This window comes from Garra rufa, chromosome 1, assembly GCF_049309525.1.
Source record: "Garra rufa chromosome 1, GarRuf1.0, whole genome shotgun sequence".
In the NCBI taxonomy this organism is placed as follows: domain Eukaryota; kingdom Metazoa; phylum Chordata; class Actinopteri; order Cypriniformes; family Cyprinidae; genus Garra; species Garra rufa.
In genome coordinates, this window is record NC_133361.1 from 13,847,529 (window position 1) to 13,868,006 (window position 20,478).

Below are 20,478 nucleotides of genomic sequence, written 5' to 3' on the forward strand. Positions count from 1 at the left end.
GTAGAAACATCATTGCCCTCAGTGTTAAATGAGATAGAGTTATATGGAGCTATTACAGGATATGCATTACATTTTAATAAGACAGAAGCTGTGGAGATTGGGGGTAAATTACAAGAAAGTTTAAAGGAGAAATATGATTTTAAATGGAACCAAACAGAGATAATGTTTTTGGGGCAAACAAAGTCGAGAATTTATATAAGTGTAACTATGATCATTTAGAAATTACTTTAAAAAATGAATTTAAGAAAATATTATCATTACCTTTGACTGAAAAAATAAGCACTATTAAAATGAGTATACTTCCGAGATTTTAAGTAATCTAGTAATTTTAAAACGTGTCATAACATTTTTAGAAGATTTATCTGGGACAAGGAAAAACCAAGAGTAAACTTAAAGAAATGGGGGTTTTATCATTGAGTCAGTATTTTGTCTCTGTTCTGTTTTCCCAGTGTTTTCCCCTTCTGTTTCTAGTCATTATGGTTTAGTCCTTGTCTACCCCTTTTGGTTTTGCTTTACTTGGTTTAGTCTTGCCCATATTTGTATTTCCCCCTCGTCATCCTGTTATTCTCGTTTGTAACCACGCCTTGTTTGTAGGGTATTTAAGTCTGTGTCTGATCACTTCCCGCTGTCCGTTGTTAATGTTACATGTTCTCGTTTCTTGCGCCTGGTTTTTGTTTGTTTGTAATTATTTTCAGTGTTTTATTTAATAAACTATATAATCATTTACTCCGGTTCTCCTCCATCTCCACTCCTCAACCCGCCAGAGTGCGACAAATTGTCAAACTTGGAGTATTATTAATATGCAGCCCAGATTAAACAAGACAAAATATATCAAAGTGGAAAAGTATGTAAATCGGGTCACTCGACACAATTAGTACATTAATATTTTGTGGGAGAAAGAAAAAGATAATTATTATTATGGAGGTGAAACTGTTAAATGTTGGAGAAGAATTTGCAAAGTGATGAAGCTTAGCGATGGAGAGATGGTTTGTTTAAGAGAAATTGATTTTTAATCAAATAAATTTGATTTAAGTTTTGGGCTAGCAAAGCACTTTAAAGATGTGATCAAATTTATGGAGATAAAGAGAACATAGATAAAAAAAAAAGATGTTTTATCATAGAAATTATTTTATAAATATCTGCAAATAAGAAGTTATTTAAAAGATGAGATCAAAATAAAAACTTTCCATGATATTCACCCTCTGATGCGTTTTATGATTAAAGTTAGTAAAATGAATGAAATAGATAACATAATAGGACGGATGATTAAAATTTTTCTCGAAATTAAGGATGGGGGTTTATGTAATATTAAGGTAAAATGGGAAACTGAATTGGGCAATAAAATAACAAAGTTTAAAAGAAAATCTAAGGACCACACAATCACCACATTGGAAGAATATATTTAGAAATTTGTTATGCGATATTTTATAACACCAGAAATCTGCTAAATATAATAATTTATCTTCAGGATGTTGGAGAAGCTGTGGTGCGCATTTCTACGCATATATTCTATACTTGTAAAATAATAAACATTTGGACAGAAGTAACCCAGGCAATAGAAGACATGTTTAATGAATCACTTAAAATAAAAATACAAAATATAGTTTTGGATATAGAACCTGTGTCATTTAGTAAAGATGAGTTATATCTATTGAGAATATGGAGGATCTCAGCTCTTAAAGCAATAACTACATTTTGGAGAAGGCGAGAATCCCCAGAAATAAGTGACTGGTTAGACATAGTGTCTAAAGTACGCTCTATTGAAAAGATAACATTTCAAATTAAAAGTAAAAGTGTACACTTTGAAAAGATATGGGCCCCCATAAAAGTATTCATTATAAATAAAATATATAAAATAGCTCTTTTTTTTTTTACATAATCCTCCCTCTCTTTTAATTTATTTGTTTTATTACTTAATGGGATTATTAAATATTATTATCAGTTGATGTTTTAATAATATTATTGGAATTACTAGGAAATGAGGATCATAAGAAATTTGATATGAATATTTGAGTGTTTTGTATTTAATTATTTTATTTTTTATTTTTTTAAGTAATGTATTTATTTATTTATTATGTATATATGTGTATAAACTGTCTAGGTATGTAAATGTTGTTGATACTTATATAATTGTGTGAATGTGTGGGTGGTGGGTTTATCACAAAAGGGGAAAAATGGAAGAGAAATTAGAATAAAAAATATTGAGTAAATATGTCTCTAAAGAAAAATTAATTCTGTACAAAATGTATTGAATATGTTCCTTTTTTATTTAAAAGACAGAGTATAAAAAGTGTTTAAATGAATTACAAATTATTAAATGTTAGTACAGTTTTAAATAGTTATCCTAAGTTTAAATTAAATTGATTTCATTCAAAATATGTGACCCTGGACCACAAAACCAGTCTGAAGTTGCATGGATATATTTATAGCAATAGTCAAAAATGCATTGAATGGGTCAAGATTTTTCTTTTATGTCAAAAAATTATTAGGATATTGAGGAAAGATCATGATCCATAAAGATATTTTGTAAATTTCCTACCGTGGATAAATTAAAACTTAATTTCTAATTAGTAATATGTGTTCTAAGAGCTTCTACTTTTACAATACAAATATTTTTTTGCACCATTAGATTCCAGATTTGTGGACGAACAATTACGACAATATATGGTTTATGTGTTAGAGAATAGTTAAGTGCTAAATGAAATATCCTAAAATATGTTCTGCCTTATTCTGTTATAAAAAGCCTCATCAAGTGTAAGATTAGCTTTAAAAAACACCTTTTTTTTTAACCATTCCATAAAATTCACGATGTACGTTATTAAAGGAGCCCTACACAAACCATGTGCTTGATTTTAAAACTGGGGAAAAACATAAAGCAAATCTGCCTGTGAACACAAAACAAAATAGATTGGTCTAAATCCAGATGATCACTTATATCAATATGTTATTGTTTTTATTCAACAATTTGTTTAACAATCTCCCTAGTGTCATTCTGCAGAGTATCCACTGAACGCAAACAGCGTTCAGTGCTGTTATGCAGAATATAAGATGGTAAATATTTAATTTATGAGTTGTCAATGCAATATATAGCAATACAATATATAGGGTATTATTTTACTGCAAGATTCAACATATTGACATAAAATGATAACTGTAAATCCATGTTTCGCTACCTGGAGTTTGTTTCTGTGAATTGCAGGGATCCAGCTTTTGGCAGTCTGTAAAAATATACCTCAGATTTCTTGCCAAATATATTTGTTGACACTCTTTCGCAGCATTCATGAAAACCATGCGCTGTATCAGGGCCAAAGTGGGACTCATTTTCAGCCCTGGAGTTTCATGCCTTAGACCGGCTTACTTTAACTCACAACAGACTATAACTAATACATTAATGTCATTAAAACATCAGTTTATAAGTCTGCAGTAGTGCATGATTGTACAACATTTGTAACTCGTATTTTTCTACAGCGTTGTTTCTTTTGTTTTGTTTTTATGGCATTTAAATAAAAAAGGCCTTTTCAGCGCCACCTTAGAATCTCTTAAACTTGCAACTTGCAACTAGACGGATGTACTGTTATTTCCTCTACAGTCAAAAATCTGGGTGTTATATTAGACAGCAACTGTCTTTTGAAAATCATATTTCCTATGTTACAAAAACAGCATTCTTTCATCTTCGAAACATTGCTAAGCTACGGAACATGTTACCTGTTTCAGATGCAGAAAAGTTAGTTCATGCATTCATGACGTCTAGACTGGACTATTGTAATGCACTACTAGGTGGTTGTCCTGCTTCTTCAATAAATAAGCTACAGGTAGTCCAAAATGCAGCTGCTAGAGTCCTTACCAGATCAAGAAAATATGATCATATTACCCCAATTTTACAGTCTCTACACTGGCTACCTATTAGGTTCCGTATCACTTACAAAATATTACTTCTTACCTATAAGGCCCTTAATGGTTTAGCTCCTGTATACCTAACTAGTCTCCTACTGCGCTAAAATCTGTTATTTTGACTAGAGAACAAATATAGATTAATATGTTATCAGTAGATCAATTGGTTTCTTTCTGTAGCTGTAATATTTTGAGATATTTTTGTATTTAATGTGGTTTACCTTTTTAAACTACTTTCTTTAGAAACGTGCTACTTTTAAGAAAACTGAAGTGAATTATTTGCTGGTCCTTCAAGAGTGAGTTACTCTCAACGCATCTGTCTATGTATTTGACAATACTTCAGAATGTTATTCTTATTAACTGAGGGTCATTTTTTAGGATTTTTTGCCCAAGCAAAGTCTCTGAGAACCTGACACATTGCACTTCTGGAGACTCAAGGTAGGTTGCAGTTCTGGAAAACGGTGGCGCTGGAGACAAAGTGGTTCCTGATGGTTTCATATCTGATTCTTAACATTAATTCTTACTTTTTTTGCAATTAACATGCATCTTTTCTCCTCCACCTGTTTTTTCTGACAATGCAGATGCAACAAGCGTTTTTCTGTCCGATGGTCATGCCTTAACTTTGCAAATTGCAGTATTGCATTAGTATTGCATCCTTCTCATGGGCATTTAATAGTTTTTGACTTTACAGTCTGAGGTAAATCTCTTTTTTGGCTCATTGGTAAACTTTGGCTCATTGGTAAACTTAAACCAGGACTAAATTGCATCTACAACAGTTTTCTGGTACATTAAAAAGTGATAATGTCAATATATAATTTAATGTTTTTGAGTTATAGGATTTTTTTTAATAACACAGCTATGTCAAAATTATTCAACCCCTATTCAACATTGCTGTTTTAAGAAATTTTATTTTCATGGTCAGGAACAAAATTGTCTTAAAAATTGTCTTAAGCCTTTATAAACTTATTCAAAATGGAATTAGCTTGAGGGTGTTACACACAGTATACTCTTAGCCCATGCATGTGCTGATAGGGAGTAGCAAATATGGTAAAATCAACAAAGCTCACACAAAATCAATAGAGAAGAAATAGTTTGCTATATTAGAAAGTCTAAAACTACATGAAGATGTCTAAGACATTACAAGTCCCTAGAGACACAGCTGGCAGCCGTATTCCTTAGATTAAAGTGTGTTGAACCAGAAAACCTTTGAGGCTGTTGAACAAAAAAGCACAATATCATAAAATGTTTGATCAGATCAACTGAGAAAAACTTGCAATGTACAGCCAAAGACTTGCAAGACAACCCAACGAAAGGATTTCAATGCTGTGTTCAAGAGGAACACTAGACAAGTGTAGTCTTCATGTTGAGGAATCTTCCTGAATACCACTCTTGACCAAGAAGAACAAAAAGGCTAACATTGGCAAAAAGGTTTTGGCAAGCATTGTGATGCCTTTTGTGCAAAGTCTAAAGCTAATAATCAATGGACTTTCCTGCAGGACAATCATCCTAAATTATTAGTTCAAATCTAAGCTTGGTTTGGGAATCTGTCATAGAATGTTTTTAAGTGGCCTGTTCAGTTTCCAGATTTAATTCTCATTGAAAATACATAGTTGAATTTGAAGCAAGCAGTGGCAAAGTAAAAACCAAAGATTATCAGTGATCTGAAAGATTTTTCAGGGGAGGAATGGCCCAAGATTGCAGCAGAAAGGTGACGCATCTAAGCACTTACAGGCAGTGTGTATGGGTGGTTTTAAAGAATAAAAGATTCTACACCAAATTTACTTTCAGGGGTTGAATAATTTTGAACATGAATGTTTAGAGCAATTCAATTTTTTGTCATTATTCATCAACTTACGTTCTCAGAATTACTCAAATGTGTATTAATAAACTTTCTTTAATAGTTTACACATGCCTTTGTTGAATCGTTTTCACAAAATGTTGTCTTGCAGGTCAAGGGGGTTGAATAATTTTGATTGCAACTGTATATATATATATATATATATATATATATATATATATATATATATATATACATGACCCTGGACCACAAAACCAGTCATAAGGTTAAAAACTGAGTATGTATACATCATATGAAAGCTCAATAAATAAGCTTTCTATTGATGTATGGTTTGTTAGGATAGGACTATATTTGGCCGAGATACACCTATTTGAAAATCTGGAATCTGAGGTTGCAAAAAAAAAATCAAAATACTGAGAAAATCACCTTTAAAGCTGTCCAAGTTAAGTTCTTAACAATGCATATTACTATTGAAAAATAGCATTTTGATATATTTATAGTAGGAATTTTACAAAAAATCTTCATGGAACATGGTCTTTACTTAATTTCCTAATGATTTTTGGCTTAAAAGAAAAATCTATAATTTTGACCCATACAATGTATTTTTGGCTATTGCTACAAATATACCCCAGCGACTTAAGACTGGTTTTGTGGTCCAGGGTCACATATTAGGTTACATTTGGCCAATGCCATTAATGATCAATTAAAAGAAAATTCTATCATTATTTACTCACATGTCATTCCAAAACCCATAAAACTTTTGTCCATCTCCCGAACACAAATTAGGACCTTCTTAATGAAATCTAAGAGCTTTCTGTCCCTCCACTGACTATGTAACTACCACTTTTCAGGCCCAAAAAGGTAGTAAATAGATAGATTAAATAGTCCATGTGACTTCATTAAAAGCATTAAGAGCTGACATTGTTGCGTGAGCGTTGGAGATTACATTTTGTAAATAAAGTGGTAAATTACTTTTTATGTATGTGTTCATTTATTTATGTTTGCACAAAGCACCTATGTTGCTTCATAACATGGAGGTTAAACCGCTGGAGATACATGTGTTTATAAAATATATTATTATTTATTATATTAATATATTATTTATTTATTATTTTAAATATTTTGTTTGTTTGTTAGTATTTTTTGCATTAAAATCAATTTACAGTGCAAAAAAATATTAAATGATGTTACCTTTTGTGCTGTTTAGTTTTCAGATACAGAAAACGACAATAACCCGATGAAATGCTGGAGTTCCTCTGAAAGAAGGTACCTGCAATTGCAGTATCTAATCACTCTAGTAAACATGACAGATCACGATGATTGTTTTAATATATATATTTTATACATTTTAGATATTCAGCTTTTTTAAATGTGTATTAAACATTATGACTGAGAGTAACATTGCACTGTTTTCTCCACTTACTTTTTTCTTTCATTTTTATTAAACCAAATCTGGGCTGTCTGGAAGTGTAATATACTGTACTGAAGAGATTCATCTTCTCACTGCATCAGTATCACAGTTCAAAATCTTTGATGAATTAGTGCTTAACTTTAATATCTAAATTTTACAGGTCTGACAACAGCAGGAGGCGAGAACAGAAGCGCTAACAGAAGCACAATCACAACAAACAGGTCAAAGCTCATCCAGAGTCAGATAAATATTCTTGATAGTTGTCAACAACACTAATAGTCCTGAGAAACATTACATTTCAGGAGCTACTTGAAAATAGTATTTTCTAAGTATTCTTAAATTTATATATAATCTGGGTGTTTTGAAGCTCTTTGCTTGTGCAATAGATATTTTTTTTATAACAAATGCACAAAGAAAAATATTTTTAGAGAGCTGTTTTTTTATTTCTACCTCTAAAGGGTCAGACTGCAAAAATTTGCAGCAATAAAATGATTGTTCTGTATGAGAGATTGCAATTTATACTGTTGTTTTACACTGTAAATTATTTTATTCTTATTGTATTGATTGTTTAGTTTATTAATTGTGTTCTTCCAAATCAACTTCATTTATATTGCCACTGCTCAGTGAATGGCAGGTATTTACTGTATGTTGTAGCTGTTTCGGTGTACAAATGTAATAAGACAAAAATTATATACAAAATTCTATTTGAACTGTTTTCCTCAGGGTTTCAAACAGCTAGTGATGTTTTTTTTTCTGCCAGTTATTATGAATGTCTGCTAAACTGTAACTGGTTTTGCACTTCTTTGATAAAAACAAACTATCCATGTCTTATTTGTTGATTGAGAACTGTAAATAACACCAACAGACAATCAGGTTATAGGCTAATAAACTTGGTATATATATATTTTTTTTATCATGAATATTTTCTTTAATTATAAAACAGTAAGTATTCTTAATCAAATTGTTATATATTTTATTTTAAGTAGTAAATAAGTCCAAGCTCTACCACTTCGGCTAATTTTCTTGGTTAATACACATAAAAATTAGATTTAAACCACATTTCCAAGGGAGTGTACTCAGCTGTGCTATTTTTGGGACACCATGAATATGAACTAAATATGTGCTTTTAACATACTTTCTATGTAAAATAATAAATAAAAAATATTTAGTTACCACTTGTAAACTTGAACCCATATTTCATACACTTTTAAATATACTCATCATGCATTAAAAAAATACATTATTTAAAATATACAAATAATACACTTGATTAAAATTCCTGTAAATGTAATTCGTGTAAATGTAAACACCAATGCACCATGTCACTAAGTCCAAACCGACCTTGAGTAATACATTTCTCTTGAAATGTACATACATTTTACTTGAAAATCCAAATACAACAAAGTGATAGTATATAAAAATCCACAAAAATCTGATGTAAAGCACTTATAGCACTCTTTTAAGCAATGCAATTATAAAACACTTCTGGTGTACTTTATCTGACTGCACTTCAAATTAGTTTAAGTCTGATTAGTGTATTTATATTAAGTGTACTTAAGTAGCACAATTGGGAAAATGTACAGTACTATATAAATAAAAGTGTGCCAACACTAAACTAATTTTTAAAGCATTCAAAGCACACTTTTAGGAAACACACTGATAAAAGTCCTCTGTATATTTTTTTGCAGTAGTACACTTTATTTCAAAGTACTTACAATTATTGCACAGAAGTACTATTGAAGTAGAAATATGCTTTTAGTTTGTGTATTAATAGTATATATGATTTACAATAAAAAGAAAAATAAATAAAAATTCATAAGAAAAAAAAAACATATCTAAGGAAAAATTATTTATTCAGCTCTCAGATGATGTATAAATCTCAGTTTTATAAAAATTTACCCATATGACTGGTTTTGTGGTCCAGGGTCACATATCTGACCTGTTTGAACACACCCAAAGGTGATCAGAAACTCCTCCCTCTTAAAACACCTGACAGTCGACTCAACACTCAAAACCAGGAAGAGACTCATTATTTCTCCTGTCTGTCATTCTCTCTTCTGTCTTTACTAAAGAAAACAGAGAATAAGTGAAGAACAAAGAGAAACACTTTTTTGTGATGTTTGTTTGTGAACAGACAGCAGATCTTTGTGATTCATTTTTGAAACCGGCGTTGAGAAAGTGAAAGTAAAGTTTAGACTGCTGGAGCTCAAACTGTGAAAATGGATTCACTATCTGTAGAAGAGCTTTCTTGTCCCGTGTGCTGTGAAATCTTCAAGAATCCTGTTTTTCTGTCATGTAGTCACAGTGTCTGTAAAGAGTGTCTTCAACAGTTCTGGAGAATCAAGAAAACTCAGCAGTGTCCTGTATGCAGGAGAAGATCCTCAAAAGGTGAACCTCCTCCTAATCTCGCGTTAAAAAACTTGTGTGAGTCGTTCCTGAAGCAGAGAAATGAGAGGAGTTCATCAGGATCTGAGGAGATCTGCAGTTTACACAGTAAGGAACTCAAACTCTTCTGTCTGGAGGACAAACAGCCGGTGTGTTTAGTGTGCAGAGATTCACAAAAACACATCAATCACAAATTAAGACCCATCAGTGAAGTGGTTTCATCATATAAGGTAGGAGAAATTCATTTTTCAACTTTATGATGTTGAAAACTCCTATTTAAGTGTTGATTTGTTTGAACAGTACTGCAGGGATCTGAAGCCCATTATCAATGCAGTTTCACGGATTTGGTGAATCAGTAACTATGGGGGCAAATACTTTTTCACACAGACTCAGTTGGTATTGAACAAGCATTTTGCTTTAATAAAACTTTTCACTTTACAAACTATAATTATTTCTGAATTAATTTAGCACGAGATGTTCACAAAAACAGAAGAAATCAGGAAAACACTTTTGCACTGAATTATATGACCATATCTATTACAAAGGGAGACTGAAGTGTGGATCCATATGCAAGCTTTATTAGAAGACATCGTCATGACAGGCGGGGGTCAATACCGGCAAACAGGAATAAACGGGTAGTCCGAAAGAGTAGTCCAGAAAACAGACGAGAAGGTCAGGGCAGGCGGCAAGATACAATAAATACCGAAACAGTCCAAGATCAAAACACGGGGAAACTAGAAAACACGAAAAACTCAGGAACAAGGAAGGCTAAACAACGATCAGAAAACACAGATGGGGAGGAGAGGCCTTTATACCAAACACTAGGGGTCACATGACAGAAACAACCAATGGGAGATGGACACATGGAACAGGGGAACCAATGACAACATGACGCAGACGAGTGAAACTTGGTTGGTTGAGACAACACATAACATAGATTCCATATTGGAGTGCCCTCTATTGGCGCTGCTGGGCACTCCATAACATAGCCACCCCCCAAAGAGCGGCTTCCAGATGCTCCCAAAGGGCTTAGCACAGACAGTCCTGTAGGGCGGTTGGGGGAAGCAGGGGTGGAGCAGGGGAACGAAGGAGGGCCAGGTCCATGTGGAGGTGGAGGAGCTGATGACAGAGACAGAAACGGCAGATCAGGGGGAGCTGAGGACCTCCACAGCAGGATATGTGGGAGTACCCACAGCGGAGCGGATGACCACCAGAGCCCACCAGGGTGGCGCAGATGGGGCAGGAGCCCTCCAGGGCGGCGTAGACGGTGCAGGAGCCCACCAGGGTGGCGCAGACAGTGCAAGAGCCCACCAGGGTGGTGCCGATGGAGCACATGCCCCCTCCATATCCGTGACAGGGCAGACAGGAATTTCAGGGACAGCCTCCGTAGCCGTGACTGGACAGACATGGAGCCCTGGGGGTGCAGGCAGAGCAGGGAGCCTTAGTGGTGCAGGCAGAGTAGGAAATGTATAAGAGGCATGGGCGCAGCAGGTTCGTGGAAAGACGAGGCTTCTGGCTCAAACTCATAGGCAGGCCTCTGGAGCACAGTGTGCAGCCCACACACTCAGAATGGTGATGGCCATCATAGGCAGTGCGGCGGTTAATGGGATGCAAACCAGATTTGGGGATGTAAGGCTTGGGCGTGTAGGTTCCACCGGTATGCCTGCAGCCCGCACTGACATCAAAGAAGGGTCCATTATGCTGGCAATCAAGACATGCAGAGGCTCTGGCAGATCAGACGAGGCGTGGCATGGCTCAGGATGCTCGGGGGAGATGTGACTTGGCTCTGGACGCTCGGGCAAGATCTTGCCCAACCTTGAATGAATGAATGTGACTTGACTTGGCTGGAACAGCTGTGACTTGTCTTAGACTTGCTGGAACGGCTGTTAATTGACTTGGCTTGTCTAGAACAGCTGTGACTTGACTTGACCTTGAGGGAGCAGCTGTGACTTAACTTGTCCTTGAAGGGATGACTGTAGCTTGACTTGGCTTTGGCTTTGAGGGAGCAGCTGCGGCTTGGCTTGATGTTGGAGAAGCAGCTATGGCTTGGCTTGACTCAGGAGGTGCTTCTGTGTCTTGATGTGTCTCTGGGAGTGCTGTAGTGTCTTGGCCTGACTCAGGATGTAAAGCGGCATCTTGGCTTGACCCAGGAAGTGAAGTTGTGTCTAGACTTGATTCAGGAAGTGCTGCTTGACTTGACTCAGGAAAGGCTGCTTGACTTGACTGAGGAAGGGCTGCTGGACTTGACTCAGGAAGGGCTGCTTGACTTGACTCAGGAACCTCAGCCATTAGGTGACCAGACTTGGCAGGAATGGCAGCTGAGACGAGACTTGACTTGGCAGGAACAGCAGCTGCAATTTGGCTTGGCAGGAACGGCAGCTGTGACATGACTTGACTTTACAGGAACAGCAGCTGTAGCGCAACATGACTTGGCAGGAATGGCAGCTGTGACGTAACTTGACTTAACAGAAACAGCAGCTGTAGCGCAACTTGACTGGGCAGGAATGGCAGCTGTGACGTAACTTGACTTAACAGAAACAGCAGCTGTAGAGCAACTTGACTTAACAGAAACAGTAGCTGTAGTGTGACTTGACTTGGCAGGAATGGCAGCTGTGACGTAACTTGACTTAACAGGAACAGCAGCTGTAGCGCAACTTGACTTGGCAGGAATGGCAGCTGTGACGTGACTTGACTTGGCAGGAATGGCAGCTGTGACGTAACTTGACTTAACAGGAACAGCAGCTTTAGCGCAACTTGACTTAGCAGGAACGGCAGCTGTGACTTGACTTGACAGGAACAGCAGCTGTGACATAACTTGACTTAACAGAAACAGCAGCTGTAGCGCAATTTGACTTGGCAGGAGCAGCAGCTGTGACGTGACTTGACTTGGCAGGAACGGCAACTGTGACGGGACTTGACTTGGCAGGAATGGCAGCTGTGACGTGACTTGACTTGGCAGGAATAGCAGCTGTGACGTGAAGTGATTGGGCAGGAACAGCAGCTGTAGTGCGACTTGACTTGGCAGGAATGGCAGCTGTGACGTGACTTGACTTGGCAGGAATGGCAGCTGTGACGTAACTTGACTTAACAGGAACAGCAGCTTTAGCGCAACTTGTTTTTAGCAGGAATGGCAGCTGTGACTTGACTTGACTTGGCAGGAACGGAAGCTGTAGCGCAACTTGACTTGGCAGGAACGGCAACTGTGACGGGACTTGACTTGGCAGGAATGGCAGCTTTGACGTGACTTGACTTGGCAGGAACAGCAGCTTTAGCGCAACTTGGCTTAGCAGGAATGGCAGCTGTGACTTGACTTGACTTGGCAGGAATGGCAGCTGTGACGTAACTTGACTTAACAGGAACAGCAGCTTTAGCGCAACTTGGCTTAGCAGGAATGGCAGCTGTGACTTGACTTGACTTAACAGGAACAGCAGCTGTAGCGCAACTTGACTTGGCAGGAACGGCAACTGTGACGGGACTTGACTTGGCAGGAATATCAGCTGTGACGTGACTTGACTTGGCAGGAACAGCAGCTTTAGCGCAACTTGGCTTAGCAGGAATGGCAGCTGTGACTTGACTTGACTTGGCAGGAACGGAAGCTGTAGCGCAACTTGACTTGGCAGGAATGGCAGCTGTAACATAACTTGACTTAACAGGAACAGCAGCTGTAGCGCAACTTGACTTGGCAGGAACGGCAACTGTGACGGGACTTGACTTGGCAGGAATGGCAGCTGTGACGTGACTTGACTTGGCAGGAATGGCAGCTGTGACTTGACTTGGCAGGAATGGCAGCTGTGACGTGACTTGACTTGGCAGGAACGGCAGCTGTGATGTGACTTGACTTAACAGGAACAGCAGCTGTAGCGCAACTTGACTTGGCAGGAATGGCAGCTGTAACATAACTTGACTTAACAGGAACAGCAGCTGTGACGTGACTTGACTTGGCAGGAATGGCAGCTGTAACATAACTTGACTTAACAGGAACAGCAGCTGTGACGTGACTTGACTTGGCAGGAATGGCAGCTGTAACATAACTTGACTTAACAGGAACAGCAGCTGTGACGTGACTTGACTTGGCAGGAATGGCAGCTGTGACGTGACTTGACTTGGCAGGAACAGCAGCTGTAGCGCAACTTGACTTGGCAGGAATGGCAGCTGTAACATAACTTGACTTAACAGGAACAGCAGCTGTGACGTGACTTGACTTGGCAGGAACGGCAACTGTGACGGGACTTGACTTGGCAGGAATGGCAGCTGTAACATAACTTGACTTAACAGGAACAGCAGCTGTGACGTGACTTGACTTGGCAGGAATGGCAGCTGTGACGTGACTTGACTTGGCAGGAATGGCAGCTGTGACGTGACGTGATTTGGCAGGAACAGCAGCTGTAGTGCGACTTGACTTGGCAGGAACGGCATCTGTGACGTGACTTGACTTGGCAGGAACAGCAGCTGTAACGTGACATGAATTGGCAGGAACGGCAGCTGTGACGTGACTTGACATGGCAGGAACAGCAGCTGTGATTGGACTTGACTTGTAATGGCCATCTTGTGCAGTAGCTCTGGCGGGGCGGCCATCTTTGCAACAGGCTCTGGCGTGGCGGTGATCTTGTGAACAGACTCTGAAAGGGCGGCCATCTTTCGAACAGGCTCTGGAAGGGCGGCCATCTTATGAGCAGATACTGGAAGGCAGGCCATCTTGTGAGAAGATTCTGGAAGGGCGGCCATCTTATGAGCAGACTCTGGAAGAGCGACCATCTTGTTAGCAGGTTTTGGGCTGGCAGACATCTTGTGTAGTGGCTCTTCTAACACACCCACAGCAAACAGAGAGCAAAACAACTGCAGTGCTACACAAATATATTGCTGGAGGGTCCAGTCAGGCTGGTGAAGTGGCATCAAAGAACTGAATGGTTTGGAAAGTCCACCACAAAAAAATATAATTAAGATCAAATCATCCAGAGAAGTTGAGTTAGCCAACTCAATAAAGTCTATAATGTAGTCCTTGATGGACCGCTCACCTTGACAGAGACGCAATATCTTGGATGTTGACTCCATGCTGGGACTGGATAGTTCCAAGGAAGCTGCTGGATCCGGGTGTGGCTGATCATTCTGTTACAAAGGGAGACTGAAGTGTGGATCCATATGCAAGCTTTATTAGAAGACGTAGTCAAGACAGGCTGGGGTCAATAAAGGCAAACAGAAATAAACAGGGTAGTCCGAAAGAGTAGTCCAGAAAACAGGCGAGAAGGTCAGGGCAGGCGGCAAGATACAATAAATACGGAAACAGTCCAAGGTCAAAACACGGGGAAACCAGACACCACGAAAAACTCAGGAACAAGGAAGGCCTTTATACCAAACACTAGGGGTCACATGACAGAAACAACCAATGGGAGATGGACACATGGAACAGGGGAACCAATGACAACATGACACAGACGAGTGAAACTTGGTTGGTTGAGACAACACATAACATAGATTCCATATTGGAGTGCCCTCTATTGGGGCTGCTGGGCACTCCATAACAATATCACTGTATCGTCTTTTCTTCTTTTTTCACTATAATCTGGTGTTTTATGTATTTTATTTTATTTAATTCTAGGAGGAACTCAATACAGCACTGAAATCATTACAGGAGAAACTTCAACACAAAGAAACAATGAAAGGAAAGTTTGAGAAAACAGTTAAACACATCAAGGTGAGGAAACAGAATCGAGAGTCATTTTCATTCCAGCTGTAGGATCACTATATACAGTTATGATCTGATATATTTAATATAATGGACTCCAGCTGATTATTTTAGTAAATGAGGATCATCAATCTGCTTCTGGATCTGTTATATGTCTGTATCTGAGTTTCTCTCAGATCTGAATGATGTGATTGTGTTGATGTGTGTTGATGGAGATGATTGAAGTGAATGTGGTTTGATTTCAGTCTCAAGCTGAGCACACAGAGCGTCAGATTAAACAGCAGTTTGAGAAGCTTCATCAGTTTCTCAGAGATGAAGAAGAAGCTACAATCACTGCACTGAGGGAGGAAGAGGAGCAGAAGAAGCAGATGATAAAGGAGAAGCTGGAGGAGATCAACAGACACATCTCAGCTCTTTCACACACAATCAAAGACATGGAGGAGATGATGAAAGCCAGTGATGTCTGCTTTCTAAAGGTCTGATTTCAGATCATTGATTGATTGATTGATGATTGATTGAGTTGTTGATGATCAATGGTGTGTTTGTTCTGCAGGAGTTTCCAGTCTCAATGGAAAGGTGAGTGATCTGCTGGTGTCTCTGGTCTCTCTGCTTCTGATCCAAAGCCACTGCAGTTCTGACTCCTGAATGTTCTTCCAGAGTCCAGATCTCACAGCCGGATCCACAGATGCCTTCTGGAGCTTTGATTCATGTGCCACGTTATTTGGGCAACCTGCCGTTCAGAGTCTGGAAGAAGATGCAGGACATCGTCCAGAACAGTGAGTCTGACTGCAGAAGATCTGAGCTCACACACATACACTAGAAATGATGCATGAGGGGGAATATTGACAGATTTCAGCATTATGTGGGAATAAACAGATCATCTACTGCAGCAAAATCAGCAGATCACTTTTAGAAATAATCAGTCCCGGAATTCAATGTGCTTGACTTTCTTTTTCAATCTAAGGAAAGACACTTAAGTAATTTCAGCTGTTTTTAAGATCAAACTGACAATGATGACTACTGTTCATATAGTTTCATTTTTTATTTATATTTTGAATTAGGGTTTATTTTTACATTTTAGCTTCAAATTCAATATGCGTGTTACACACACAGACACACACAAGACAGGTAAGTTACGTAGAGGAAGTTTATTTTAACAGCAGAGCAAACAATGAAGATGTTAATGGATCCAGAGAGGTGAGTAGCATGGATATGGCTTGATGTGACTTCAAAAGAACAGTGGAATGATAATCTAATTCTATTTTTGCAGGAACTGGACCTTTGAGGATGAACACACACACACCGCAGACTGGACTGGAGACACAGGGAAGACAAGACTGGAACACGAGAGACAGGTAAGTATTTCAAAGTAGGTAATAGTTGTGACTCCTTGAAGAGAGACACAATGAGTCTGTGTATTAGCAACGTGCCCAGACAATGACTGTAGTGCTGTGTGTACTTAAATAAGTCGGCTGGTAATTTGGTGCAGTTGGGGTGAATGAGATCGCTGGGTATGACTGGTGTTAGAGCCTGGCCAATCCGTGACATTACCCCCCTCCCCACGGCCAGCTCCTGAGGGCCGAATTCTCCGCCTTCGAGGTGGTCTTCCCTTCCTTGAGGTGCTGGACAGTCCGGGTGAGCCGCATGGAATTCATCGGTGAGTGTGGGGTCAAGGATGTCATCCCGAGGTACCCATGATCTCTCTTCAGGACCATATCCTTTCCAATCTACCAGATATTCAAGGCGACCACCACGACGCCAGGACATCGGGATCTCCTTGACAGAATAGATGGTACCTTCTTCTACCGTCATTTCAGGAGGGGGTTCTTCCTGGCCGGCTCTGTGGAGGGAAGCAGAGGGTCGTGACAGGGTTTGAGAAGTGACACATGAAATGTACGGTGAATCTTGTACTGAGGTGGAAGTTGTTATTTTTTATGTGAAGGGGTTGAACTGCTCCAGGATGGTAAAGGGACCAACAAATCTTGGAACTGAGTTTCCTGGAGGGCAGGTGCAGGCGGATGTCTCTGGTGGAAAGCCAGACTTTCTGACCCCGAGAAGGTAGGGCCCGAAATCCTCCGCCAGTCTGCAATGGTCTTGGACTTGCGCAATGCCCTTTGTAGATGATGGTAGGCGTTTGTCCCAGACTCTCTTGCTCTCCCGGAACCAGTGATCCACTGCGGGGACATCTGATAGTTCTCCATTTCACAGGAAGAGTGGTGGCTGAAATCCTAACACACACTAGAAGGGAGTGAGCCCTGTTGAATGTTGCCGCAGGGAATTCTGGGCATACTCAGCCCAACCCACAAACTGGCTCCAGGAGTTTTGTTGAAACCATGACAGAACGTCCTGAGGAACCGCCCCACCCCCTGGAATTTCCACTCAGTTTGTCTGTTTGTTTGAGGATGGTGTTAGAACGAGAGGCTAACGGTCACACCTAGGAGCTTGAAGAAGGCCTTCCACACACGGGAAATAAAATGAGGACCGAAATACCTGATTTAACTGACATTCAGCGGTTTCAAATGTTGTGGGTAATCCTTTCAAAGGGATGAGGCGACAAGACTTGGAGAAACGATCGACATCGACCAGGATGCATTTCCTTATGACGGGGGAAGATGGTCATGAAGTCAACTCCTAGGTGTGACCAGGGGCAGTTCAGTATAGGCAAGGGATGGAGTTTACCCACAGGATGGTGACGAGGATTCTTGGCCATAGCGCATTCTCCACATCCTTACCTTCTCACTTGTCTCCTCACATTCCTTGCCATGTTGGGCCACCAGAAACGTTCAGATAAAAGCGAGAGAGTGTTGTAGGTCACAGGACGACCAGTATCTAGTGAGGTGTAAGTATTATGGATGAGATCTACCCGTTGTGTACTGGCGTCCTGGAGGGCAGCCCGGCAGAGTCCTGGGTTCAGGAGTGGCGACAGCTGGAGGAGAAGTCCATTTGATAGGACTGACAATCATCTGAGAAGGTATGATGTTGGTAGGTGTGTCTGTGGTTTCTTCAGGGTCGAAGAGACGAGAGAGGGTATCGGCACGTACATTCTTTGCTCCTGGGCGTTATGAGATGGTGAACTGAAACCATGTGAAGAAGAGTGCCCACCTGGCTTGACGAGGACAATGGTCTCTTGGCGTCACGGAGGTACTTTAAATTTATGCGATCAGTGAGGACTTGAAAAGGATGCTTGGCTCCCTCCATCCAATGATGCCACTCCTCTATGGTGAGCTTGATGGCCAGTAATTCCCTGTTTCCGATGTCATAATTCCTTTCTGCCAGACTGAGCTTCCTCGAGAAGTAGGCGCATGGATGGAGGCGTGTAGTGCGGCTCCTACTCCGGTGGTAGGGGCATCCACTTCTCATATGAAAAGGAGATCAGGGTCAGGATGAGTGAGAAGTGGAGCCTGTGTGAAGGCTTGTTTGAGGTCTGTAAATGCTGCTGATGCTTCTGTGGTCCAGATGAGAGTTTTCGGATGACCCTTGAGAAGGTAAGTAAGTGCACTGGTGATCAGACTGTAATTCTTGATGAATCTGCAGTAAAAGTTGGCGACTCCAAGAACTCTTTTATAGTTTTGGGTTCTGGCTAGGAAATGACAGCATTCACCTTCCCCTCCTCCATGTGAACTCCATGACGATCGATGATGTATCCAAGGAAATGTACAGAGGGTTGGTGAAATGAACATTTTTCTGCCTTCAAATATAACAGATGCTTTTTTTTTTTTTTATTACTATCAAAAAAAAAAAAAAAAGAAAATGCACACTTATAAATAATTTTATTTAGGTTAAAGTTATTTTGCTTCAAGTACATCCAGTTAATTTCAGTAAGTTGCCAAAATGACTTTTCTAATTTGCATTTAATTTTAATTATTCAATTTCATTTAATGATTATTTAATTTAATATATATATTAGTTGTAGTTGTAGTTAATAATATCAGCAATGTTGTTATTTGATTGCATTACTGTGGAATAATACCTACTGTGTATTTATTTTTATGAAGTAAACAGAGCTTTGATTCATACAAGAGAAACACTGAGGAAAAATATATAGATATAAACTTTAGTTCTTCTGTATTATTCTAGTTTGTCTCATTTGAATATGACAGAACTGTGTAAAGCTCTGTACAAAGGCAACATTTTGTATTAAAAGTATCTTCTGACTATAATTGAATATAAACGACAGCATAAATCAAATTAATATCTTTTGAGTGTCACTCAGTGTTTCTGATTGAACTTTCAGTATTGATAAATCATACAGAGAATGACTGACAGTGATGAGAGGAAAATGTCTGATGTGTTTGATCAACAGGACGAGTGTCATAATTCATAATCATCTGTGTTTGGTTCACTCTTGATCATTATATGAACATCAGAATAACAGCATCTGTTGATTGTGTCTCATCAGCTCCTGTCATTCTGGATCCAAACACTGCTCATCCACGTCTCGTCGTGTCTGATGATCTGACCAGTGTGAGCTGGAGCTTATTTAATCAACCTGTTCCCGATAATCCAGAGAGATTTGACTATTATGCCTGTGTTCTGGGTTCAGAGGGTTTTAACTCAGGAACACACTGCTGGGATGTGGAGGTTAAAAAGAGTTCAGACTGGTGTCTAGGAGTAACTACAGCATCAAACCAGAGGAAAAGACGCAATTTCTTTAAGACTGGTGTCTGGTGTGTGTGGTATAAGAAGTATGGGCAGTCTTCATGTTCTGGTTTTCGTGTCAAACAGAAGCTTGATCGTGTGAGAGTGAATCTGGACTATGACAGAGGAACGGTGTCATTCTCTGATCCTGTAACTAATACACATCTACACACATTCACAACCACCTTCACTCACACACTACTGCCATTCTTCTGTAATTATCATCCATTAACGTCTCTGAAGATCTTAGTGATCAATAGTCAGTAATCGAGACTATTGATCTGAATATCAGACCAGAAAACAAGTAAATCTTTGTATATATATATTATAGTTCTAAAATAAATAAACAACATAACCCTTTTGAAAGTAACCCATGATTTTACAAAAAAAAAAGTTTATAAGTTTATAAGATATTTAGGTCAGTAACACATTCAGATGAATTCAAAACAGAACCCCTAAAGGGACATCATGATGGAGAACAAAGATGAGATAAGGAAAAAATGCCAATGTTTTTCATTCTAGTTGTGCATTGCTTTTACACAAATTACTACTTCTCACTGCTCCATCTCTGAAGATTTTGCCAATGTAGTTTACAAAAAGTGATAAATAAAAACTTCAAATGTAATATAATATTTTGTTTGCATTTTTTAAGCAGCTGAAGCACAAAAAAGA

At 39.0% G+C, this 20,478-nt stretch overlaps 1 protein-coding gene across 1 annotated transcript; it reads left to right on the plus strand.

Moving 5' to 3' along the window:
- The first annotated feature begins 9,229 nt into the window (after window positions 1-9,229).
- Window positions 9,230-20,073, plus strand: LOC141330908 (E3 ubiquitin-protein ligase TRIM35-like). The gene is made up of 6 exons (XM_073835708.1): window positions 9,230-9,715; window positions 15,082-15,177; window positions 15,414-15,644; window positions 15,722-15,744; window positions 15,826-15,944; window positions 19,568-20,073. The coding sequence occupies exons 1-6, from the start codon at window positions 9,320-9,322 to the stop codon at window positions 20,071-20,073; spliced, it is 1,371 nt and encodes a 456-aa protein (XP_073691809.1). The 5' UTR covers window positions 9,230-9,319.
- Window positions 20,074-20,478: the final 405 nt, after the last annotated feature.

Coding starts and splice junctions, on each gene's coding strand:
- LOC141330908 (XM_073835708.1), top strand. CDS start 9,320: ATGGATTCACTATCTGTAGAAGAGCTTTCTTGTCCCGTGTGCTGTGAA. Junction 9,716..15,081: donor AAGTGGTTTCATCATATAAG/GTAGGAGAAATT, acceptor ATTTAATTCTAG/GAGGAACTCAATACAGCACT. Junction 15,745..15,825: donor TTTCCAGTCTCAATGGAAAG/GTGAGTGATCTG, acceptor ATGTTCTTCCAG/AGTCCAGATCTCACAGCCGG.